Source organism: Chiloscyllium punctatum, chromosome 36, assembly GCF_047496795.1.
Source record: "Chiloscyllium punctatum isolate Juve2018m chromosome 36, sChiPun1.3, whole genome shotgun sequence".
NCBI lineage: Eukaryota > Metazoa > Chordata > Chondrichthyes > Orectolobiformes > Hemiscylliidae > Chiloscyllium > Chiloscyllium punctatum.
The window spans coordinates 26,459,555-26,486,130 of NC_092774.1; the positions used below are offsets into that span (position 1 = coordinate 26,459,555).

General features: G+C 44.6%; 1 protein-coding gene across 3 annotated transcripts; it reads left to right on the forward strand.

Annotated features, from left to right (window-relative positions):
* Positions 1-3,608: 3,608 nt before the first annotated feature.
* LOC140460910 (uncharacterized) lies at positions 3,609-24,692 on the forward strand. Of its 3 annotated transcripts, XM_072555618.1 has the most exons (4): positions 6,178-6,291; positions 12,348-13,737; positions 20,164-20,295; positions 23,626-24,692. In XM_072555618.1, the coding sequence occupies exons 2-3, from the start codon at positions 12,756-12,758 to the stop codon at positions 20,280-20,282; spliced, it is 1,101 nt and encodes a 366-aa protein (XP_072411719.1). In that variant the 5' UTR covers positions 6,178-6,291; positions 12,348-12,755; the 3' UTR covers positions 20,283-20,295; positions 23,626-24,692. The 3 variants fall into 3 exon arrangements, with proteins under 3 accessions (XP_072411717.1, XP_072411719.1, XP_072411716.1); XM_072555616.1 differs by lacking the exons at positions 6,178-6,291; positions 20,164-20,295; positions 23,626-24,692 and adding an exon at positions 3,609-4,129 and having other exon boundaries at positions 12,348-16,967; XM_072555615.1 differs by lacking the exons at positions 20,164-20,295; positions 23,626-24,692 and having other exon boundaries at positions 12,348-16,967.
* The last annotated feature ends 1,884 nt before the right edge of the window (positions 24,693-26,576 follow it).

Below are 26,576 nucleotides of genomic sequence, written 5' to 3' on the forward strand. Positions count from 1 at the left end.
AACAACAATGAAGTGGATGGTTATGAGGGAACAGAAAAATGGTTTTAAGAATGGTTACAGAATCGTACAGCACAGAAACAGATACTTGATTTCATGCTGACTATATTCATAAACTAAACTAGTCCTACCTTGTTTGGCCTATATATCTCTGAGCCTTTCCTATTCATAAGAGCAGAAATTAAGCCATTCAGCCCACTGGATCTGCCCATACCATTCAATCACGGCTGAGAAGTGTCTCAGCCCCATTCTCCTGTTTTCTCCCTGTAACCCTCTATCCTCTTGATACTCAAGAACTGTTTCTGTCTCAGTGTTAAATATCCTCAGTTACCTGACCTCCACAGACTTCTGTGGCAATGAATTCCATCAGTTCACCACTCTCTGGCTAAAGAAATTTCTCCTCATCTCCGTTCTGAAAGGTCTTCCCTTTACTCTAAGGCTGTGCCCTCGGCTGCTAGTCTCTCCTTCCAATGGAAATATCTTCCCAACATCAACTTGTCCAGACCACTGAGTATTCTGTTTGTTTCAATTAGATTCCCCTGAGTGTGGCTCTGTTAATCAGCATGAACCAGACCCTTCAGGATAAGGTACAGCAGCTCCAGGATGACAAGGATTGGATCCTCAATATTGAGCAGTTGATCAAATGGAAAGCAAGATAAAGGAGAGTTAGCACAGGTAATCAAAGCACTGATCACAGGGTAATCTGGTGTCAGCTCAGATTTCAGGTCCTGATTTCTCACCCCTCCTGGATTTCTGCTGATGCTTTGACCCCCTTTTTTTTACACCTTCCGGAACAATAAGTCAATCCAGACCCAAATCTCCCAGCCTGTTAACCATCCAGACACCGAGTGTAGTCATAGGGAATAAAACAAGAAATGTGAACCAAAATTAGAAATAAGTAGGTGCTTGTGCTTAATGTTGTTCAATAGGAAGTAAACCAGAAATACTACTCTCCCAGAATTCCTACAGTGCCTTATTTGAGGAATTCTCTCACCCTTACATAGAGATATACAGCATAGAAACAGACTTTTTCTCTCTCTCATGCACACACATGCACAAGTCCATGGGGGTGAATTTGTGTTTGCCGAATGATATTTACATATGCGTTCTATTTTCCTCAGAAAATGCACAATCTGCAGGCAGTTAATACATGGAATATTTTGTAAATTCCACATTGGAAATAGAACCAGTCTGACTCTAGACTAGGATACAGACAGATTCTGACCTCACACCTTTAATGCATTGTTTGAGCTGAGGTGTCTCCTTTTGTTATAAAGCCTTAGTTATCCTGAGAAGGTGCCTTACAGGAAGTTCTGGGATTTACATATTAATGATGTCTGCAATCCATTGTAAAAGATGAAAGGCTTAACGATCCAAGTTTGTTCAATATATCATTTCAATGCCAGGACACTCTAATGCTTTTCCAGAAATTGTGTGTCTTATGATCTTACACCCCACAACCACCTGATGAAGGAGCAACACTCCAAATGCTAGTGCTGCCAAATAAACCCATTTGACGATAACCTGGTGTTGTGTGATTTTTAACTTTGTCCAAGTAAGGTGTGATTGGCCAGGTCAAATTACCCATAGTGCCCAGGGATGTGCAGGTTAGGGTGGATTGGCGGTGCTAAATTACCCACAGTGCCCAGGGATGTGCAGGTTAGATGTATTAGTCAAGGGGTAAATGTAGAGCAATAGGAGTAGGGGAATGGGTGTGGTGATGTTGCCATTCAGAGGTTGGTGTGGACTTGTTAGAACAGTGAGGGTTCTGTGAAGAGAAGGGATTTTTGTTAACTGTTCAGGAAGGGGGGGGGGAGGAGGAAGCAGTGTGGGGGTGGAGGGGGGAAGCGGTGGGTGGAGTGTGGGGGGAGGAAATTTGTTCACTTGTAGCAACTGGAGTGAACCCAGGTAGGGAGCAGACTCTGCAAACTCATATGTGTCTTAATTACCCGGATACGGAGGGTTGGAAGGATAGGGTGTTGCTGTTTTCCCTAATGCGTCAGAGTGTGAGGGGTAACCTGATAGACTTTCTTAAAATCATGAGGGGCATGGATTGGGTAAATAGACGAGGGCTTTTCCTTGGGATGGGGAGTCCAGAACTCGAGGGTAATACATTTAAGGTGAGGGCAGGGGGAGGGAGACTACAAAGAGACCTAAGGGGCAACATTTTCACGCAGAGGATGGTGCATGTATGGAATGAGCTGCCAAAGGAAGTGGCCATTTAAAAGTCATCAGCCTGAGTGTATGAAAAGGAAGGGTTCAAAGGGATATGGGCAAAACGCTGGCAAATGGGACGAGATTAATTTTGGATATTGGTTGGGCACAGAAGAATTTGACCGAAGTGTCTGTTTCAGTGCTGTACATCGCGATGACTCTGGCTTTCCACGAATGTTTGTCATGACTGTATGTTCAGTTTCTCTCTGGTGGTGGTGGTGTCAATGCCTTGATGGCTCATTTTGCTTCCCCCCCACTTCCTGGGATTGTTAACCATTTTGTCTGGTTCTTCTTCAAGAAGCTGCATTTGACATTTTTATGCTTCCCAAAATCAGACCTCCTCACCCTCAGCAATATCCCAGTGTTGCAAAAGATATTAAATTTCAGGTGGAGTTATCCAAAACTCCAAAGAGATGTCAGTCTTGACGTTTTTGCAATTCTGCCCCTATAAGATCCTTAATCAACACCTTCAGGAGAATGAGTTAGAGCGGAGGGCGGGAGAGAGAGTGTGGGATAGCGCTTTCAATTTTGTGGAATAACAACACAAACAAATTGCTTGTTCTGAATTTTTATTCTGGACTGACAGTAATGAATTTTGTAATCTCTTGACAGAGTATTTGAAGATCTGAAGACAGAAGTTTCAAAATTAACAGATGAAGGACTTATGCCCAAAATGTCGACTCTCCTGCTCCTCAGGTGCTGCCTGACTTGCTGTACTTTTCCAGCGTCGCACTTTTCAATACTGATTCTGCAGCGTCTGCAGTCCTCACTTTGACGTCAATGTCTGACAGTCACTCAATCCATCGGGACCGCAACAATTGTTGACTGATTATGTGAGAAGGAGCAAAGTGTTTTGGTTCCTGTTTCAGTCCGTTTTCAGCATCAGTGGGACTGGATGAGAGACCCTACTGTTGGAGTGCACTGAGTGTGGAACCTGAAACAGTTATAAGGCCTGGGAAGGGGAATTCACGGAGGGGAGGAGCTCTACACGTGTTGTGTGCGGCTGAAGCTTCAGCCATGGAGAATCCCAAGGAATCCTGCCCCATGGAGAAACTGTGGAAGTGTGGTGACTGTGGGAAAGGCTTCCGTTTCCCATCTGCTCTGGAGATTCATCGTCGCAGTCACACCGGGGAGAGTCCATTCCCTTGCACAGTGTGGGAAGGCCTTCAGCAATTCCTCTGACCTGTTGAGGCACCAGCGGGTCCACGCCAGGGAGAGGCCCTTCAGCTGCCCCGAGTGTGGGAAGGGCTTTACCCAGGCCTCCACCCTGTTGGCCCACCGTCAGGTCCACACTGGGGAGAGGCTGTTCCTCTGCACCGAATGTGGGAAGGGCTTCAGCAATTCCTTCGCCCTGCTGACCCACCAGCGGGTCCACACAGGGGAGAGGCCATTCCCCTGCACAGAGTGCAGGAAGGCCTTCAACAGTTCCTCCGACAGGCTGAGGCACCAGCGGGTCCACACAGGGGAGAGTCCGTTCACCTGCTATCAGTGTGGGAAGAGTTTTAACCGCTCATCCCACCTGCAGGGACACCAGAAAGTTCACATGCCATCTCAGGGGGTTTAAAGCAGCGACGGCTGAGTGCCTTTATCGACTGGACTATCAACCCAGTTCCGGGAGCTGCCAAGGCAGATGGCGGAATTGGAATTCGGTTAGAAATCTGGAGTTCAGAATCTAACAACGAAACAATTGTCAGGGAGGGGAGGGGAAACCCCCATCTGATTCACTCACAACCTTTTTAGGGAAGGAAACTGCTTTTGTGGGAACGGATTCACTCACTCGTCCCAGTGCATCCTTTACCTGGGCTGGCCTACACGTGACTCCAGACCCACAGCAGTCTGGTTGACTATTCTGTACTCCTTCACCGCCCCCCCCCCCAACTCCAGCCGATGAGGGGGGAGAAACCTACTTGGAGACAAGGTATGGGTTCAAATTGGTGCATGAGGCAATACTTCTTCTAGTTTATGGCTATACCAAGGATCCAATTACACAAGGACAACTATGTGCTGACAAATAGTAAAGAACGTGAGGGTGAGGGGGGCGGGGGGAGAAGTGTGTGTGCTTTGACCTTGAGCTGTTCTTTTTAAAAAAAGATACTTTTTCTCCACCTTTTTTGCTGGGGGGATCTGAAGCTGTAACAAAGTTGGGTCGCAATAAAGGTTACCTGAACTTACTGCCGGGCTCAGACTCTCATTGAAAGCTTTGAGCTCCAAGAGGTTTTTGTTTAAAAGCTGATCATTTCTTTCAGCCTCCTGCGCTAAATTTCCAATGTCATGTATCAGATGGAGCAATGAATGAGTAGCTAGTATCATTATAAATTGTAAATATTTTAGGAATGCAGGCACTGCGTTGTTTTATCAGCATTGTAAAGTTTCCTGGCGGAAGTGTGGGCTGTGTTCACCAGAAACGTTGTGGAGGTGTCAGTGTTTGGACTGGTGTGCACAAAGTTAAAATCTCTCAACACCAGGATAGAGTCCAACAGGTTTATTTGGAAGCACTAGCTTTCAGAGCGCTGCTCCTTCATCAGGTAGCTGTGGAGCAGGATCAGAAGACACAGATTTTATAGCAAAAGATCACAGTGTCATGCAACTGATAGGATATATTGAACAAACCTAGATTGCTGTTAAGTCTTCCATCTTTTCGAATGGTTTGCAGGTTTCTGTTCATTAATATGTAAATCCCAGAACTACTTTTAATTCATGTTCTCAAGATGACTTAAGGTTTTATAAAAATAGGTGACATCTCAGTTCAGACATTGCATGAAAGGTGAGAGGTTTGGTCTGTCTGTATCCCAATCTTGAATCAGACTGGTTCTCTTTCCTAAGTATGAGTTGATAAAATATTACATGGATTGATTGCCTCCATTAACTGCCTGCTGGAGGACCTTCGGCTCAGATTCAGCTGGAAGCGAAGGCTGCAGACACTGGTGGTGGGTGGGGGGGGGATCTTAACTGGACGCTTTATTCTGGGAGATGGTCATTCCCCTCAGGACAGCCTTCTGATTGGCTCAGGGATTGTCTCCATTCTCTGCAGTTGCCAGCTGGAGGCCAGATGACATTGGTGTCTGTCTGGTGCCAGGATTCAGGAACCGATAAGAAGAGGGAGAGAGAATGGATGGTGATGACTCTACCTGGGAAATGGCTTATTTTTAATATTAAGAATAGTTAAAATGATATATTCAGAAACATTATTAAAGCATGTTCAATTTTATAAAAATGCTGCAGACATCTTTTGAAATTCGCATTGAAATATGTGCAGTTAGGCCACAGCTGAGGACAGGCTGTAATGGGTGAATGGCCTATTCCTAGTCTTGTGAAATTGGCTCAGATTATGTCAAAAAAGAATCATAGAATTGTACAGCACAGAAACAAAGCCTTCGGTCCCGACCGCCCAGATATCCTAAATTAACCTAGTCTCATTTGCCGGCACTTTGCCCATATCCCTGTAAACCTTTCTGTTCATGTCCCCATCCAGATACCTTATATATGTTGGCAGCTCATTCAATTTACGCACCACTCTCTGCGTGAAACAAGTTGCCCCATAGGACACTTTTAAGTTTTCCACTCTCATCCTAAACGACTTCTACTTCTTCTACTTCTGGACCTCCATACCCCAGGGGAAATACCTTGTCTATTTACATTTTCTATGCCCTTCATGATTTTATAAACCTCTATAAGGTTACCTCCTCAGTCTCCAATACTCCAGGGAAAACAGCTCCAGCCTTTCAGCCTCTCCCTGTAGCTCCAAATCTAACAACATCCTTCAGTCATTTCTGAATCCTTTCAAGTTTCACAACATTCTTCCCACTGAGTGATCAATAGGCTGTGAACAATCTATTTTGTTGCGCATGCTCCTCGGAGTCAGCAAAAAAACTGCGCCAGCTGCTCGGCGTCCGCGCACACGGCTCGCGCCCTTCTTTTGATGGACCAATAGAAAGGACTGGAGGACCGGAAGGAGACTGATCCTCCTGCCAATCAGAGCGCCCCTATTGTCTGAATGCGGAAGTTGGAACATGAGCTTCGGAAGTTGCCGTTGTTGCTCCTTTCTCTCTGATTGCAACCTCCTTCCTCTGTCCAACATCTGTAAGTACCACACTCTCTTTTTCTCACCCTATTTTCAATTTCTTTTCTAAATTCTGAGCTTCAGTTGTTGACTTGCAGCAACTGAAAGGAAATGGGGTGAATCGGGGGTTGGGGGAACAGACTCTGCAAGCGTTGGTTCAGGTCTGTGTCTCCATTGGCAAACGCATTACCACAATGTAATTATTTTGCCTTTGCTGTGGAAGAAAATGCAGAAAAAAGGTGCATTGTTTAAGTGGTGATATATTGGCATGTGGAGAAAGTGAGGGCTGCACATGCTGGAGATTAGAGTCGAAAAGTGTGGTGCTCGAAAAGCACAGCAGGTCAGGCAGCATCTGAGGACCAGGATTGTTGGTGATTTGGACATGAGCCCTTCGTCAGGAATGATGTGTGGATGTACAAAGGGGCCTCAACATCCTTCCACACCAGTCATTGCCAGTTGTCAGACAGATGTAGCAAGCAATCAGCAAGGCAAGTGGTACATTAGCAAGAGTTCAGAAGTTGGGATGGCTTTCTGCGATCAGGCGGCCATTGAATATATTCAAGCCTGAGTTCATCTGATTTCTGAACCACAAAAAAGTGGATGGTGATGGGGGAAGGCAAAAATAATGGTTTTAAGACCAGTACAGAACAGTTACAGAGTCATACAGCTTAGAAACAGACACTTCAGTCCAACTAGTCCATGCTGAATATATTCACAAACTAAACTAGTCCCATGTAGTTTGGCCCATATCCCTCTGAACCTTTCCTACTCATGTACTTATCCAAACGTCTTTTAAATGTTATTACTGTACCTATATCCACCACTTCCTTAGGACATTGATTCCACACACAAACCACTCTCTTTCAAAATAAGGTGTTCCTTATGTCTTTTTAAAATCTTTCTCCTCTCTCCTTAAAAGTTTGCTCCCTAATCTTGAAACCCCCATCTGAAGGAAACAGCACCAGCCACTCACCTCATTGACACCCCTATTGGTTTTATAAACGTCTCAACTTCCTGTGCTCCTGTGACAAAAATCCCAGACTATCCACTTAGATTCATATCCAGTTATGATCTGCTCAGTGCTGATGCATGCTCAAAAGACCAAATGGCCTACTCCTGCTCCCAATTCTCTCTCATTGTGTCCAAGACAGCAAGAGACCATAAAACATAGGAGCAGGAATTAGACCATTCAGCCCATCAAGTCTGCTCATCCCACACAACCGTGGTTGATAAGTTTCTCAACCTCATTCTCCCACTTCCACCCCGTAGCCCTTGACCCCCTTGATACTCAAGAACCTATCTATCTCAATCTTAAATAGCCTCAGTGACCTAGCCTCCACAGCCTCCTGTTGCAATAAATTCCACGGATTCACCACTCTCTGGCTGAAAAGTTTCTCCTTATCTCCCTTCTAAAAGGTCTTCCCTTTTCTAGTCTCCTTCAGGTCCTGGTCTCGCCCACCAATGGAAACATCTTCCCAATGCCCACTTTGTTTAGGCCTTTCAATGTTCTGTATGTTTCAATTATATCTCCCCTGAGTGAAAGTGTGGGCCTGTGTTATGGACTAAGCCAGACCACTGAAAACATTCCTAAGCAGGCAGCCCCAGACCATAGCTTTGCAATTTGATTTGGTAAGTGTACAGTGAAAATTACCTGGAGTAAGTTAGCTCGGTGCACTACTAGATTTTAAAACAGACAAAAATTTATTCACAAAATTACACAATGAAACACAAAAATCAGAATAAAGAACCCCTACAGAACTCAACCTTGCCAACTAGACTCAGTTATGCTGTTCTGAATATATACAACAGTCCCAATAAGCCAACTCCCTTTGAAAATCAGTACAAATGGAACACATGCTTATAGGTTGAAGTTGAGAGGCGGAAAAGAGAGAGAGTTTCCACATAGCTCCCTGTTGAACTTCCAACCAGTTCCATACTGAACTAAAACTGCTCAGCTCACTCCCCTTTCTTTATACAGGTCACTTCTAAAACTTGACCAATTTGGCCTGAAGTCACACCTGTTTACATATAAACAAAAGGCCTTTCAAAATCCGTTTCATCTCTGTTCAAACCAGACTGATCAGAACCCGGCCGGTTTATTACCTCTCTGAAAAAAGTCATGGACAGAGTCTCCTTGAGCCAGGGAAAAGCTTTTAGTCAAAAAAGGAACTAGCTTTGTGACACCTGTTAATCAGCATGAACCAGACCCTTCAGGGTGAGGTACAGCAGGGATTAGGTTCAGCAAAGCGAGAATGCAGGGAGAGTGTGTGAGATGGAGATTTTCAGCTTCCAGAGAATGAGAGTAAAAAGAGTTTGCTGTAAATTAGAGTTGATCGATGGGCCAATGGACCGAGGAGTGGCAGATGGAGTTTAATTTAGAGAAATGTGAGGTGTTGCATTTTGATCAAGCAATCCAGGCAGGACTGGCACAATTAAGGGGAGTGTCACAGAACAGAGAGATCTTGGAGTGCAGGTTCATGGGTCCTTGAAAGTGAGTCTTAGGAGGTCATGGAGTGGCTGTACAGGACATTGGTAAGGCCACTTTTAGAATACTGTGTTCAGTTCTGGTCTCCCTGCTACAGGAAAGATATTGTGAAACTTTGAAAGGGTTCAGAAAGGATTTTCAAGGCTGTTGCCAGAGTTGGAGTGTTTAAGACACAGGAAGAGGCTAAATAGGCCAGTGAAAATTTTCTGTGGAGCATTGGAGGTTGAGGGGTGACCTTGTAGATGTTTATAAGGGGCAGGATAGGGTGAGTAACCAGTGTAGGGGAATCCAAAACTGGACGGCATATGTTTGCAGTGAGAGGGAATGATTTAAAAGGGACCTGAGGAGCAATGTTTTCACAGAGGGTGATGGAGTTTGATACAATTACTACAAAATTTAAAAGGCATTTGGATGGGAATATGAAGTGGAAGGGTTTAGGGGGATATAAGCCAAATGCTGGCAAATTATTTAGATTAATTTAGGATTTCTTGTTGACACAGATGAGTTGGGTTGAAGGGTCTGTTTCTGTGCTGTATGACTCTAATCATCTTCGATGAAAGCAGAAGTGTTGTTGTGAAGACTGGACTTTCAGAGCAGCTTTCAAAGATGTTTTGCCTTGACTAGAAACAGAAGAAGTTGCAAATTAAATCTTTTATTTGTGAGACAGCAACTGAATGAGTGAATACATCTTGGAAAGTGAGAATTCATTGAACTGTGGGGATGAAGCCCTACCCTGTCCAATCATTTCTGCTGGTCGATGAGACTCGGACTCAAGATTAGGGGGCGTAGATTTAGGACAGAGATGAGGAGGAACTCCTTTTCCTGGAGAGTAGTGAATCTATGGAATTTTCTGCCAAGGAATCAGGAGAGGCAGCTTCATTAAGTATATTCAAGACACAGTTTGATGGGTTTTTGCAATGGTAGGGGAATGAAGGGTAGTTGGGACAATGGAGGTAGGGGTAGCTGAGACGATGGATAGATCAGCCATGATCTTAATGAATAGCAGAGCAGGCTCAATGAGCCAATGGCCTACTCCTGCTTCTATTACTATGGAACTATAACCCTGCATTTCCCTTGGCTAACCCACCGAACCTGCACATCCCTGGACACTTTGGGCAATTTAGCCTGGTCAATCCAAATCAAGGCCAGTGAGCAATGTCGTGATCTGGAGAATTAACATCAGAGAATGATAGAAAGGGACAAGGAGAGTAAATATACCAGCGATTGAAACTGGATTATAAAGATCACAAAAATTGAAACTAAAACGGTGTGTCTTAATGTGTGCTGCATTGTAACAAAAGCGAATGAATTGACTGCACACATTGAAGAGAATAATTATGATCTGTGACTCCTAACAGAGACATGGCCTAAGAATGACAAGGATTGGATCCTGAAAATTGACGGGGTTGTCAAATGGAAAGCAAGATAATGGGAGAGGTGTTAATGAAAGCACTGATCACAGGGTAATCTGGTGTCAGCTCGGATTTCAGGTCCTGGTTTCTCTGTCCTCTGTTGATTTTCCTGTTCCAACAGAGTAAAATGTGGGTCTGCTCTCAGCTCTGCTGGATTTCTGCTGAAGCTTTGACCCCACCCCCACCCCTTTACACCTTCTGGAACAATAAAACATTCAGTGAATTGAGACCCAACCCACAATCTCCCAGTCTCTCAAACCAATCAGACACAAGAGTGTAGTCATAGCATGGAATCAAACACGAAAAATGAAACAAAGTTAAATATATATAGGTGTTGTGCTTATTTAGATTAGATTCCTATAGTATGGAAACAGGCCCTTCCACCGAAAAAGTCCACACTGACCTTCGAAGAGTAACCCACCCAGACCCATTCCCCTACATTTACCCCTATCTAATGCACCTAACATTATGGGCAATTTAGCATGACCAATTCACCTGACCTGCACAATGTTGGACTGTGGGAGGAAACAGGAGCACCCGGTGGAAACCCACTCAGACCCAGGGAGAATGTGCAAACTCCACACAGAATCAAACCCAGGTCCCTCGTGCTGTGAGGTAGCAGTGCTAACCACTGAGCCATCATGCTGCCCCCAAATGTTTGTTCATTAGGAAGTAAACCAGAAATAGAGCTTTCCCAGGATTCTTATAGTGCCCTACTTGAGGAATACTCTCTCCCTTACATCTATTAGTACCCAGCTATGATTTACAACAATATTTACACCTATGTAAATAAAGCATCTGTTATCAAATAGACATAGAGATATACAGCATGGAAAGAGACTTTTTCTCTCCCTCATGCATGCATGCACACACGTGACTGACAGGAAGTTCTAGGATTTACATATTATTGATACCTGTAACCCATTCTAAACGATGAAAGTCTTAATCCAGGTCTGTTCAATATATCATTTCAGTGGCAGGACACTGTAATGTTTTTCCATGAATTCTGTGCCTTCTGATCTTATTCTCCACAATCACCTGATGAAGGAGCAGCGCTGTTAACACCAGTCCTTCCAAATAAACCTGTTGGGTGTTTGATTTTTAACTTTGTCCAGGTTAGGTTGGATTGGCCAAGCTAAATTACCCGTAGTGCTCAGGGATGTGCATTAGTCAGGGCAATAGGGGAATGGGTGTAGGTGGGTTACCCTTCGGAGGGTCGGTATGGACTCCTTGGGCCGAGTGGCCTGCTTCCACACTCTGGGAATTCTCTGAAAGGAAGGGATTACTCTATTGCAAATTGCAGGGTAGCGCAGGCGCAGTGCGCGGAGCTGTTGTCGGCCTTTCCCCGCCCCCTCACTTCATCTATGACGTCATAACGCGGAAGTGGCCCTGTCCGTTTCAGAGTGAAACTCCCTCCCTCTGGGCAACTCTTCATCCTGGGAGGGAGTGGGGGGAAAATCTGTTCACTTGAAGCAACCGGAGTGATTCCAGGGAGGGGGCAGACTCTGCAAACTCAGGGAGGAGGGACGGAGGGATGGGATGGGATGGGATGGGATGGGATGGGGCTGTTTTCCCTCCCGCGCCAGAGACTTAGGGGTGACCTTATAGACTTCTAGAAAAGCACGAGGGGCATGAATAGGGTAAATATACAAGGTCTTTTCCTTGGGATGGGGGAGTCCAGAACCGGAAGGTAATAGGTTTAAGGTAGGGGGAAGATTTAAAAGGGACCTAAGGGGCAACTTTTTCATGCAGAATGTCTGTAAGGAATGAGCTGCCAGAAGAAATGGTGGATGCTGGCATCTGGATGGGTGTTTGATTAGGAAGGGTTTGGAGGGATATGGGCCAAGTACTGACAAATGGGACTAGATTGATTTTGGGTATCTGGTTGGCACGGAAGAGATTGACCGAAGGGTCTGTTTCTGTGCTGTGTATCTCTATGACTCTGACTTTCTACGTACATATATACAGTTTCTGTCTGGTGTTGGTGTTAATGCTTTGATGTCTCCTTTCCCCCTCACTTCCCAGGGACGTTAATGTGAGAACAGATGGGGAGAGTGAGATGGTGCTTTCAATTTTGTGGAATAACTAAAGAAAAGAACGTTCCCCCAAAAGTAGAAATGCTTGTTCTGAACTTCCACCCTGGACTGACACTGATGACTTTTGTAATCTCTTTTTACAGAGTATTTGGCGATCTGAGGACGGAAGTTTCAAAATTAACAGATGAAGGGCTTATGCCTGAAATGTCGACTTTCCTGCTCCTCAGATGCTGCCTGACCAGATGTGCTTTTCCAGCACTGCACGTTTCGGCACTGACTGTCCAGTAACTACAGTCCTCACTTTGTTGTCAATGTCTGACAGTCATTCAATCCATCAAGACTGCAACAATTTTTGACTGTGATTCTGTGAGAAGGAGCAAAGCTTTTCGGTTCCTGTTTGAGTACGTTTTCAGCATCAGTGGGACTGGATAAAAGTCCCTACTGTTGCAGCGCACTGAGTGTGGAGCCAGAAACAGTTATACAGCCTGGAAAGAGGAATTCGCAGTGAGGAGGGGCTCTACACGCATTTGTGTACAGCTGAAGTTTCGGCCATGGAGAAACCTGAGGAATCCCATCCCGTGGAGGAATCGTGGAAGTGTGGCGACTGTGGCAAAGGCTTCCGTGTTCCATCTGCCCTGGAGATTCATCGGCGCAGTCACACCGGAGAGTGGCCATTCATCTGCCCCAGGTGTGGGAAGGCCTTCAGCAATTCCTCCGCCCTACTGAGGCACCGATGGGTCCACACGGGGGAGAGGCCCTTCAGCTGCCCCGATTGCGGGAAGGACTTCAGCTATTCTTCTGACCTGAAGACCCACAGGCGGGTCCACACGGGGGTGAGGCCGTTCTCCTGCACTGTGTGTGGGAAGGCCTTCAGCACCTCCTCCACCCTACTGACCCACTGGCGGGTCCACACTGGGGAGAGACCATTCACTTGTTCCGAGTGCAGGATGGGATTCTCTCAGGTGGGCAAGTTGCAGACGCACCAGCGGGTCCACACTGGGGAGAAGCCTTTCAGCTGCCCCGAGTGTGGGAAGGCCTTCAACGATTCCTCTGCCCTTCAGACCCACAAGTGGATCCACACACAGGAGAGGCCTTTCCCCTGCACAGATTGCGGCAAGATCTTCAGCAATTCCTCCACCCTGCTGAAGCACCAGCGGGTCCACACAGGGGAGAGGCCCTTCAGCTGCCCCGAGTGTGGGAAGGGCTTTACCCAGAAGTCGGTCCTGCTGATCCACCAGCGGATCCACACGGGGGAGAAGCCTTTCTGCTGCCCTGAGTGTGGGAAGGGATTCACTCAGATGGGCAACTTGCGCACGCACGAGTGGGTCCACACCGGGGAGAAGCCCTTCATCTGTCCCAAGTGCAGGAATGCCTTCAGCGATTCCTCCACCCTACTGAAGCACCAGCGGGTCCACACGGGGAAGAGGCCATTCCCCTGCCCCGAGTGTGGGAAGGCCTTTAGCAATTCCTCTGACCTACTGAAGCACCAGCGTGTCCACACAAGGGAGAGGCCCTTCAGCTGTCCCAAATGTGGTAAGGCCTTCAGCGATTCCTCCGCCCTGGTGAAACATCGGCGTGTCCACACGGGGGAGAGGCCCTTCAGCTGTCCCGAATGTGGGAAGGGCTTTACCCGGGCAGCCACCCTGCGGAGGCACCAAGGAGTTCACGTGCCATTGCAGGGGGATTGAAGGAATGACTGTCGAGTGCCATTATGGACTGGGCTATCAACCCAGTTCTGGAACTCCCAGGTTTGAATCCCACCGCAGCAGATAGCGGATTTGGAATTCAGTCAGAATCTAACAATGAAACCATCGGGCGGGGTGGGGGGAAGCCCCATTCTGATTCAGTCATGTCCTTTTTAGGGAAGGAAACTGCTGTTGTGGCAAAGGATTCACTCAGTCGTCCAAGCTGCATCCTTTCCCTGGTCTGGCCTACACGTGACTGAGACCTACAGCAGTGTAGTTGACTCCACCTGTTTCCCCCCACTTCTTTCCCTCCCGGCAGATGGGGGGGGGGAGAAACTTACTTGGAGACAGGGTATGGGTTGAAATCGCTGAGTGAGGCAATACTTCCTCCGGATTAAGGCTGTATAAAGGATCCAGTTACAAAGGGACAAGTCAGTGGTGACCAATAGTAAAGAAAGTAGGGGGTGTGGGGAGAGGGCTTTGACCTTGAGCTGTTTAAAAATCAGCTACGTTTTCAACTCCTTTTTGCTGAGGTGATCTGGAGCTGTAACAAAGTTGGGTTGCAATCAAGGTAACCTGAACTTACTGCTGGGCTCAGACTTTGAAAGCTTTGAGCTCCAACAGGTTTTTGTTTTAAAGCTGCTCATTTCTTTCAGCCTCCTGCACTAAGTTTCCAATGTCATGTATCAGATGGAGTCGTGAATGAGTAGGTGGTATCGTTAGAAATTGTAAATTTTTCAGGAGTGCAGAGTGCGTCGTTTCATCGGCATTGTAAAGTTTACTGGCAGCACCGGGAGATGTGGTCTGTGTTCACGAGATATGATGTGGAGATGCCAGCATTGGACTGGGGTGGATAAAGTTAAAAATGACACAACACCAGGTTGTAGTCCAACTGGTTTCTTTGGAAGCACTAACTTTCGGAGCGCTGCTCCTTCATCAGGTAGCTGTGGAGGAGGATCATAAGACCCATGTTTTATAACAAAAATCACAGTGTCATGCAACTAATAGGATATATTGAACAAACCTAGAGTGCTGTTAAGCCATTCATCTTTTAGAATGGGTTGCAGGTTTTAGTTCGTTAATACGTAAATCCCAGAACTACTTTTAAGTCATGGTCTTGAAATGACTTAAGGTTTTTTTATTTAAAAAGTGATATCTTAGCTCAGACAATGCATTACAGGTGTGAGCTTCGAGTCTGTCAGTATCCCAATCTTGAATCAGACTGGTTCTATTTCCAAAGTAGGAATTTATAAAATATTACATGCATTGACTGCCTGCAGATTCTGTGCTTTTTGAGCAAAATTGAATGTGTCTGCAAATATAATTCTGCCAATACAAATTCACCCCATAGAATTGTGTGTGCATGAGAGAGTGTGATTGTGTGCATGTCAGTTTGTGCATGCGAGTGTGCGTAAGACTGTGTGAACATTTGGTAAAGTGTGAGTGTGATGGAGTATAAGCCAGTGAGTGTGTTCGGGGGGGGGGGGGTATGTACATGTATATGACTGAGAGAGAGCGTGTGTGTATGAGAGAGGTATGAATAAAAGCGAGTAGTTGCGTTTTGCTAAAGGGCAGGACTTGTACAGTTAATGGTAGGGCCCAGGTCATGTTGTAAAACAGAGACATGGGGGGAGTTAAGGTACATAGTTCTTTGAAAGTTGTATCACTGCTAGACAGGGTGGTTAAGAAGGCATTCAGCAGCATTGCCTCCACTGTTCACACCATTGATTTGGGACATCTTGTTGAGGTTGTACAGAATGTTGTTGAGGCCACTTTCCGGGTACTGAGTACAGCTCTGGGTGACCCTGTAAGAGGAAGAATACTTCAAAGTTTGTGAGAATATTTGTAGCTCGGGTGCTCGTTGTTGTGGTTCTGTTCGCCAAGCTGGGAATTTGTGTTGCAGACGTTTCGTCCCCTGTCTAGGTGACATCCTCAGTGCTTGGGAGCCTCCTGTGAAGCGCTTCTGTGATGTTTCCTCCGGCATTTATAGTGGTTTGTACCTGCCGCTTCTGGTTGTCAGTTCCATTTCTAACCTTGGATAACCCAACGGAGACATTTTTATTGATAGCTCCATAATTATTTTACTGCTGGATTTTTTTTTTCAGGGCAAATAATTTCTGGGAGAAAATTTCTATCCTGGGAAGGCAGGGAAATTTAAAGAAAAGGCTGTTAAAAGCATTTTAACTGGCCCCACGAGCTCTCGTGGGACAGTGCATTTGCCATAAACATTTCAGAGAAATTCTGTCTAACTGTTGGACTGAAAACAGTTTCCCCATTGAATGTTAAACAGCTATTGAGAACATTGCACATTATAAAGTGCGTTCTTGAGGAACGGAGGAGGATTGAACTTGCCAACGTGAACCACATTTTGCAGAGAGAGGAAATTTCTCAGGATTGAAGAGGTTGGTAGATGTCAACAATTGTCAAATTATTTCATGAAAAGTACAGCTGGTATGGGGAGATGACTGTGGATCACAGAAGAGGAGTATCTGTAATGAGCACATAGAAACAAACCCTTCAGTCCAGGCCAACCAGATATCCTAAAGTAATCTAGTGATCCATTTGCCAGCATTTGGCCCATATCCCTCTGATTCCTTCCTTATTCATCTCCCCATCCAGATGCATTTTTTTCTTCTTTGGAGAATACTTGGGTGAGAGCCAAGATATTGCTATTGCTCATCCTTTCCGCACTGTGCCTAACCTTCCCTTCGTGCTAATTGTAGCTGGAGAAGCCTGAAATCTGAAAAGGATTTCCTGGAAAAAAAACATTGATTCGAGGTTGGGCTCAGTGATGGATTTTCTACAGCTTTAGTATTGTAGTTTTCAATTTGACAAAAGAATTTTCAGTCATTGTTGTCCAAGACAGAGTAGATATTCATTTGAGATATATATGTTCTTTACAATGTTTTTCCTTCATTACCAGTGATTGTCTGTCATTTGGTACATTGAGCATCATCTTTTTGTGATTCAACAGATATGATTTCAAATTAATTCTGTAAGATGGTTTTGTATTTTATTTAACTTTGTGTTAAAGATTTCCTTTTCATGACTTTATTAAAATATCTTAATGTATTATAATGAAGCAGCTAATTTATTCTGAAATTATTTCAATTAGTTGGTCAATTGCCAAATAATAGCTGCATAACTGTTGTAAATATTGACACCCAGGAAAGCTATTTTGTTTAATATATTTGTAAAGATCTTATCAAAACTATAAAATTGTTTTTCATAGGAAATAAAATTTGCAGTCTTTTACTAAATGGTTGAAAGTAACTTTGCATTTAATTGCTCTGTTTGGGATTAAACATTGTGACTTTGATAAAAATAATCTTTCAGAGTTTATGGTGAGTGTATTAACAAACAAATGTTGCCATTTGCTCTTGAATTACCTCAAGCTCAATTTGAAATTCTTGAATGAGTTGAATAAGGGGTACACAGTGAATATTTATTGCACTTTGCTGAAATTCTCTGCACTGCCAATGTATTTGGTTAAACAAGATATGTATCTCTCCTGATAACTTTGTAATTCTTTGATATTTTATTTGTCAGTGCTCGTGCCCAAACATCCTAAAAAAAAATGTTTTGGCATTTGGTGAATTTGTGAATTTTCAGTCTGTTTCACAATTAAATGACACAACCAATCTAAAGATTAAATACATATAACAACGTCAAAGAGATTGTGATAATAGAAAGTCAACATGTCGAATTGCCAATGAAACATAAACCGTGGCTGCTCTTAATTTGGTAAGACTGAATATCAATTGAAATGATCAGAATTAGTAGACATGATGGCATTGTGCACAAACTGTGAGTAGTGTGAGTTCAGAATTTTTCTGATCACTTAATTCTGACATATGCAGTGATGGCAGCATCATAATCTGTTTTATTTGTTCATGGAATGAGAGGATCACTGGTAAAACCAGTATTTTTCATCATCCCTTAATTTCCCTTGAATATTGGGTGAGGACAAGATGAGGTTGAGTTGCAAGGCCTACTGGCTTACATTGTCCCCTGACAAAACAGAGACTTTGGGATGAAGTTTACTTAAATATTGATGCTCCCATTTATATCTCTCAACAGGCACTTGTTTGGTCCATCACATTTGTAATGGCTCTTCTTATAGAGTCATGGAGATATACAGCACAGTATTCTTCCAATAACAGAGTGACCAGACCTGTACTGAGTACTCTAGAAGTGGCCTCACCAACATCCTGTACAACCTCAACATGATGTCCCAACTCCTATACGCAGTGGTGTGAACAATAAAGGCAATGGTGCTAAATACCTTCTTAACCATCCTGTCCACCAATGATGCAACTTTCAAGGAACGATGTATCTGAATGCCCCCTCCACACCAACATTTCTCTGTTTCACAACATGATCCAGCCCCGACCATTAACTGTACAAGTCCTGCCTTTCCTTGTTTTAGGAAAATGCAAGCCCTCACCTTTATTCATACCTCTCTCACAGCTAACCGATGAAGCAGCAGTGTTCCGAAAGCAAGTGCTTCCAAATAAACCTGTTGGATTATAACCTGGTGTTGTGTGAATTTTAACTTTGTCCACCCCAGTCCAATACCAGCTCCTCCATATCGTTTCTAGTGAATACAGCCCACCCCTCCCGGTGCTGCCAGTAAGCTTTACAACGCTGATGTAACAACACAGTACCTGCACTCCTGAAAAGTTTACAATTTCTAACGATACGAGCTCCTCATTCACTGCTCCATCTGATACACGACATTGGAAACTTAGTGCAGGAGGCTGAAAGAAATGAGGAGCTTTAAAACAAAAACCTCCTGGAGCTCAAAGCTTTTAATGAGAGCTTGAGCCTGGCGGTAAGTTCAGGTAACCTTTATTGTGACACAACTTTGTTACAGCTTCCGATTCCCCAGTAAAGAGGCATGGAAAACGTAGCTGCTTTTTAAACAACTCTGGGTCAAAGTGCGCATACACCACCCCACCTCACTTCCTTTACTACTGGTAACCACCAAGTTGTCCCTTTGTAATTGGAACCTTGGTACAACCTTAATCCAGAGGAAGTATTACCTCACTCAGCAATTTCAACCCTGACCCTATCTCCATGTAAGACTCTCCCAGCCCATCTGCTGGGGGAGGGTAGTTGGAGATTTGGGAGAGTGTAGAGTCAACAAGACTGCTGTGGGTCTGGAGTCACCTGTCGGTGAGACCAGGTAAAGGATACAGCTAGGGTGACTGAGTGAATCCTTTCCTCAAAAGGATGTGAGTGAATGAGATGGGATTCACCGCACCGCCCCCCCCTCCACCCCCCACCCCCCACCCCCAACCATGAAAATGGTTTCATTTATAGATTCTGAACTCAAGATTTCCGACAGAATTCCAATTCCACCAACTGCCACAGCAGAATTCATACCTGGGAGTCCCCGGAACTGGGTTGATAGTCCAGTCAATAATGGCACTCGGCCATAACTCCTTCCCGAGTGCGGGAAGGGCTTTACTCGGGCCTCCACCCTGCTGACCCACCAGCGGGTCCTCACTGGGGAGAGGCCCTTCAGCCGCTCAGAGTGTGGGAAGGGTTTCACCCACTCCTGCCACCTGTGGAGGCACCAGCGAGTTCACGTGCCATTGCAGGGTGCAGGGGGTGTCAAAAATAGCTATGGGGGAAGGCAAGAAATTTTTTTTAAAAATATTTTTATTCGAAACTGTTTCAAATCTCTCACAACACCTCTATATACAAAAGAGAACAATACCAAAATACAAAAAATAGCAGAATGACAATATCATATTGTGATACTATTGATAATGAGCTACCTATTATTTTACTAGAACAAACTTAGCTTAAAACTAAACTACAATCAAATTGAATAAAAATAAAATGAAAAATAATTTAAGTTAATTTGAATTCTATCACATTACTTTATTCTATTTTGCTCACCACATCTCTATTAAGGCTCCCATCCATTGGAGCACCAGTTATTGTACCCGTATTCTTTTCACCCAGCCTTGCCCTCCCAGGGCCCCATGAGCGCCCAGAATGATTCCCACAGCTATACCACAGCTCTAATTAATTCTGCTGATCAGTCTGCATCAATATAATTTAGAAAGGGCTGCCACGTCTTGTTAAACTACTGTTTTGTGGTGCACCATATTTGTGAGGTCATCTTGGGGGGGATGCTTCATCACCAGCATATGCCACCACATAAGCCCTGGAGGTTTTTCCAACGTCCAATTCATTAAAATGTTCTTCCTTGCACAGTGCGTAAGAATGTTACACAGTCTGTTCCTTTGTTCTCTGACAGAAGGCAAATTTGGCAACCCCAGAAGAAGAAACACCGGATTCACTTTAACTTCAATCCCCCAGGACGTCCTTCAGCTCCCTTACTGTAGCACTCCAGCATCTCTGGATCTTACAACATGACCAATAGCAGTGAGTGAGTGACTATACTAATTTTACATTTGGGACACCCTGGTGATGCTCCTCTCTTGAACTTAGCTAGCCTCTCTGGCTCCACATAAGCCCTGTGTAAAATCTTCAATTGCATGCCCTGTGCTTTGTTACATATTGAAATTTTCCTTACATTTTCCCATATATCTTGCCATACTTCTAATGAAATATCCTATCCTAGCTCCCGACTCCACATCCCCTTCTGTAAATGACAACATACTAACTGAAAGAGCGCCTGTACACCAGAGTACTCTTTACTCCACATTTGACCTGTAATGCTGAGCCAGGAGTGTGATCTTCCTCTGTATTTAATCCCTTTGCTGAAAGTACCGGAAAAGGTCCCTATTAGACAATGCATATTTCTGACTTAGATGGCTAAATGACATCAAGACCTAACCCTCGAATAAATCTTCCCTACAGGAGATTCCCTTATTCTCCCATGACTGAAAGCCAGAGTCCATTGCCCCAGGTTTAAATCCTTGGGCTGCCACCAGTGGGGTAATCAGCGAGGTCTTCAGCCAATTGCCCTTGTCTTGCCTCATTACCCTCCAGGCTTTCACTGTATTTAAAATGATTGTACTCTTACACTGCTCAGTCTCGGATTTCATCTTATCAATGAATATTAGATTAATGAGGGGACATCTCGACTGCAATGCTTCAACGTCAAGAAAAATCGACCCCGAGTCCCCCCGTGCACAGTCACCCACATATGCTAAGAAAGCGCTTATTTGATATCTCTTCAAGTCCAAAAGGTCCACTCCGCCTCACCCTGTGAGAGCTGCAATTTGGTAAACTTAATTAGGGGGCACATGTGACACCAAATAAAAGAACCTAGCCAACCATTGAGCCTCAGTAAGACTCATCTGGGGAGCAACAACAGGAGCATTCTCATGGGGTACAACAGGCGAGGAAGAACATTCATTTTAATCAGAGCTATTCGGCCTAACCATGATAATGGTAATCCGTCCCATCGCTGCAAATCCCGCTTTATCCTCTGCAGTATTTGTACAGTCATGAACTGTTTTACTTTTTATGCAGGAGGCGCACTAGGACCACGCGGGTCTGCGGGTCCGACCTGGACCTGCACATTTCGATCCGGTGGGCCCGCTCCACACTCAACAGGCCAGACTTCAACTTCAACCCCAGGAATCCAATAAGGTCTTTGCCTTCATCGCATTCCGGAAGACCCACGAGCTGGAAGATTGTTCTTCTATTTTAGTTTTCCAGGTCGTCCACTTGCTCCTGAAGGACCCGAACCTGGTCTTCTTACGTTTGGTTCCTTCCTCCTGAGACCTCCTCCATGGTCCTCTCCTCTGCTACCTATTCTCTTCGGGCCAACATTTGAATTTCCTGTTTATGCTTTTCCAGCGTGGCAGATAGTGGTTCCACTGCTGCTTCAATCTTTTCTCAGAGTTTGGCAAACTCAGAGAGTAACTGCTGCTGCCCCATTAAACCCAAATTGTCTGCCCTGGGAGTTTGAGTAATGGCTCCAGGCACCCCCGATGCAGTAGGGGAGTGCCCTGCCTGCTGCACCCCTGTCAGCCTCTTTCCTTCATTTGCTTTCATTCTGGTCCTAAAGCTGTCAAACCACAATGATAGCAGCTCCAGACGTTCACTAAGTTCATGTTAGCAATTCTTTTCTCCTACAGATGGTTAATGAGGTGGGGGGGAGGGGGTAAAGGTCCACCTTGCCGGGGGTATGGCACAGAGCCCACCACAGCAGACCACTTAAACCACCGCCATCTTGGATTTCCAAGAAAATGGTTTTAAGACCAGTACAGAACAGCTACAGGGTCATACAGCACAGAAATTGACCCTTCGGTCCAACTCGTCTATGCTGACTATGTTCTCAAACCCAACCAGCCCCATCTGCCAGTAATTTGCCCATATACCTTCGAAACTTTCCTATTCATGTACTTTTCCAAATGTCTTTTAAACATTGTCACTGTACATGCATCCACTTTCCTCTGGACACCCATTCCACACACAAACCACTCTCTGTGAGAAAAAAATGGAGCTCTTCATGTCTTTTTAAAATCTTTCTCTTCTCCCCTTCAAACTTTGCTCCCTAATCTTGAAAGCCCCACCATAGGGAAAGGACACCTGCCTTTCACCTCATCTGTAACCCTCATGATATTATAATCCTCTTTCAGGTCAGCTCTCAATTTCCTCTGCTCCAGTGAAAGAAATCCTAATCTATCCATCGGGCTGTAGGTATATTCATATCCACTTATGATCTGTTCAATGCTGGTGCAGGCTCAAATGGCCAACTCTTGCTCCCAATTCGCTCACTCTGTCCAGGACAGCATTGGGAGATTGGGAAAGGGGAGGGATAGATATCATGTTTGTTTGTAATTTTAAAATGCACTTGATTCCCACAAATAAAATCAACAGGTACAAGTACAGCACATGCAGTATTCCTCATTGCAGCTTCAAGGTTTTGTGTCCTCTTCTTCTGCATTGGCTCCAGCACATTCGGCTTCTTTCCCCTCCCCTCCCATCCCTGCCCTGAGCCGTTGATGCTTTCATTGTTTATAAAATCAAGAGAGGGATGGATAGGGTAAATAAACAAGGTCTTTTCTCTGGGAGTGTAGAACTATAGAGTAATAGGTTTAGGGTGAGGTGGCCCGACGAGGGTGCAAGGGATTTAAAAGGAACCTAAGGGGCAATTCATGCAGAAGATGGCACGTGTAAGGAAAGAGCTGCCAGAGGAAGTAGTAGATGCTGGTATAATTATGACACATTGAAAGGGCATCTGGATAGGTTTATGAATAGGAAGGGTTTAGAGGGTTATGGGCCAAATGCTGGCAAATGAGACCAGATTCGGTGAGGACATCTGGTCAGCACAGACCAGTTGGACCAAAGGGCCTGTTTCTATGCTGTATATCTAGATGACACTGGTTTGCCACGCCAGTCTGTTCAATTTCTCTCTGGTGTCATTGCCTTGATGTCTCATTCCAAAACTCCCCCACCCCCGTGGGGGCACGTTAACCATTTTGTGTCTGATTGGTTGTCAAGAAGCTGCATTGCAGGTTCATCCTGAATTTACACATTATATTTTTGCTTCCAAAAATCAGACTTGCTCACTCTCAACAGTATCCCAATGTCGACGAAGATATTAATTTTCAGGTGGAGGTATCCAAAATTCAAAGAGGTGTCAGTTGTGACTGTTTTGGTCTTCTGTCCCTGTCAGATCCTGAATCAGCACTGAACAGAGAGAGAGAGAGAGAGAGAGAATGTTCTGCAGAAAGTAGAATTGCTTGTTCTGAATTTCTACCCTGGACTGATAGTGATGACTTTTGTAATCTCTTTTCAGAGTATTTGATCTGAAGATGAAGTTTCAAAATCAACAGATGAAGGGCTTATGCCTGAACCATTGACTCTCCTGCTCCTCAGATGCTGCCTGACCCACAGTTTTCGACTCTGATTCTCCAGCATTTGTGAGTCACTCAATCCATCGGGACTGCAACAATTTTCAACTATGATCCAATTGGTTCCTGTTTCAGTACGTTTTCAACATTAGTGGGACTGGAAGAGAGACCCTACTGTTACAGCAACGCACTGAGTGTGGAGCCTGAATCAGTTATCTGTGACAGCTGCAACATTCCAACTCCTGTACTCAGTGCTCTGACTGATGAAAGCAAGCATGCCGAAAAAGTCTTCTTCACCGCCCTGTCTACCCATGACTCCACTTTCTAGGAGCTATGAACCTGTACCCCGACATCTCTTGGTTTGAAATACTGCATATGAAACAGATTTGGTGCTTGTTGGTATGTGTGCTTATCTCGACTCTAATTCGGTAATTTATACTGAATGCCATGACTGATGAAGGCCAGTGTGCCAAAACATTTCTACCTGTGACTCCACTTTCAGAGAACTGTGAACCTGTACTCCAAGAACCCTCTGTTCCACTACATTCCTTAAGGTCCAACCATTCACGATGAAATTCCTACATTGATTTGACTATACAAAATGTAAGACCTCACACTTATCTATATTAAACTCCATTTGCCATTAACCTTAAACCTATGCCCTCTAATTTTGGACTCCCCCACCCCAAGGGAAAAGACCTTGCCTATTTACCCCACCCATGCCCCTCATGATTTTATAAAATGTCTTTAAAGTCACCCCTCAGCCTCCAAAGCTCCAGGAAAAATAGCCCCAGTCTATTCAGCCTCTTCCTGTAGCTCAAACCTTCCAACCCTGGCAGCATCCTTGTAAATGCTTTCTGAACCCTTTCAAGTTTCACAACACCCTTCCTGTGGCAGAAAGTACAGAATTGCATGTAGTATTGCAACAATGATGGAACCAATGTCCTCTCTGAAGAGAATTTTAAAACAATATTTAGAACTACAAGCAAATCAGGTTAGTTGGGCATGACTTTCCCATAGCAGTTTTTTTTTGGCTGTCCTTCATTAATCTATCCTTTATAATATATATGAAAATATTTTGAGGGTTGGGATTGTTGCTAGCCCGTCCAACATTTGCTCACCATCCCTCATGGCCTTTGGACTGAGCAACTGGTTACATGCTAGAAGGCAGTTGAGAGTAAACCAGGATCAATTTGAAACTCCAGATGTAAAATCCAGTAACAATGCCCAAATGTCACCAACTCCCTACAATTTCTAAGCTTCCCAACACTGACTGGTCTGTAATTGCCAGTTGTATCCTTTTCTATTACTATTTACTATTCAATTCAGCCCATTGAGTTGATTAGATTAGATTAGATTACTTACAGTGTGGAAACAGGCCCTTCGGCCCGACAAGTCCACACCGCCCCGCCGAAGCGCAATCCACCCATACCCCGACATCTACCCCTCACCTAACACTACGGGCAATTTAGCATGGCCCATTCACCTGACCTGCACATCTTTGGACTGTGGGAGGAAACCGGAGCACCCAGAGGAAACCCACGCAGACACGCGGAGAAAGTGCAAACTCCACACAGTCAGTCGCCTGAGGCGGGAATTGAACCCGGGTCTCTCGCGCTGTGAGGCAGCAGTGCTAACCACTGCCACCGTGCCGCCCACAAACTGCTATTTATTCAGAAGACGATTATTCTAGTAAACATTTACTCCACTTTCCTGCCATTGTCCCATAATCCTCAATTCACTTACTGATTTAAAAAAAAACCAACAATCTCTGCCTTGAATGCAAACAACAACCCAGGCTCAACAGCCCTGTGTAGTATCAAGTTCCACAGATTTACTGCCCTCAGGAGAAATTCCTATCTGTCCTAAACATGCAATCTCTTATTTGGAGGTTCCTTCCTCTGGTCCCAGACTTACCCACGTTTCCACATCTAGCCTGTCAAGTCTCCTCAGAATCTTGTACATGACAATAAGGTTACCTCTAATTCTTCTAACTTCTAATAAGCACAGACCCAACCAATTCAGTTCTCCTCATAAGACATTCTTTCCATCCCTGGTATCGTCATGGTCAACCTTCTCTGGACTGCCTCCAATGCCAATATATCTTTCCTCAGGCAAAGGGCCCTAAACTGTTCACAGTATTCAGTTGTGGCCTGGCTAATGCCTTACATAGGTTCACTATAACTTTCCTACATTTATACTCTATTGAAAAAGCCAACCTCCCATTTGCTTCCCTATTACTCACTGAAATTGGATGAAGAGATTAGTGGGTGTGATTCCAAATCCCTCTATTCTCAAGCTTTCTCCATTTAATATTCAGTTCTTAAACTCCTGACAAACCGCATTACCTCATTTTCCCATCTGCCAAGCTTTCACTCATTTGCTTAACCTGTAGATATCTGGAGAGGGATATAGAATGTCATGCTCACTACCTGCTTTCACATCAACTGTCTCTTCTGCAAATTTAGCAATAGTACATTCACTTTACTTATCCAAGTAATTCATATATATATATATTGTCAATAATGTTGGCCCCAGGGCTGATCCCTGTGGTACACCACTAGTTAGAAGTTGCCATCCTGATCATGCCCCTTACCACAACTGTGGTAGTTAGCCAATCCTCTATCTATGCTAACATACAGCCTCCCAACACCGTGGGCTCTTTGATTATTTCATGAGATGTGAATATCATTGACTGTGCCAATAACTCTTCCCAAATTGTCCTTGAAAATGTGGTGTTGAGCTGCCTCTTAAATTGCATCACAAATATGAAGTCGACTACAACAACGTTCAGGAGTGAGTTCCAGCATTTTGGTCAATAACAAAGAAACAATGCGATATATCTTGCAGTCGGAATCCTGTGTTCACACTTGTCTGTTCTTGGTGGTTGAGGCCA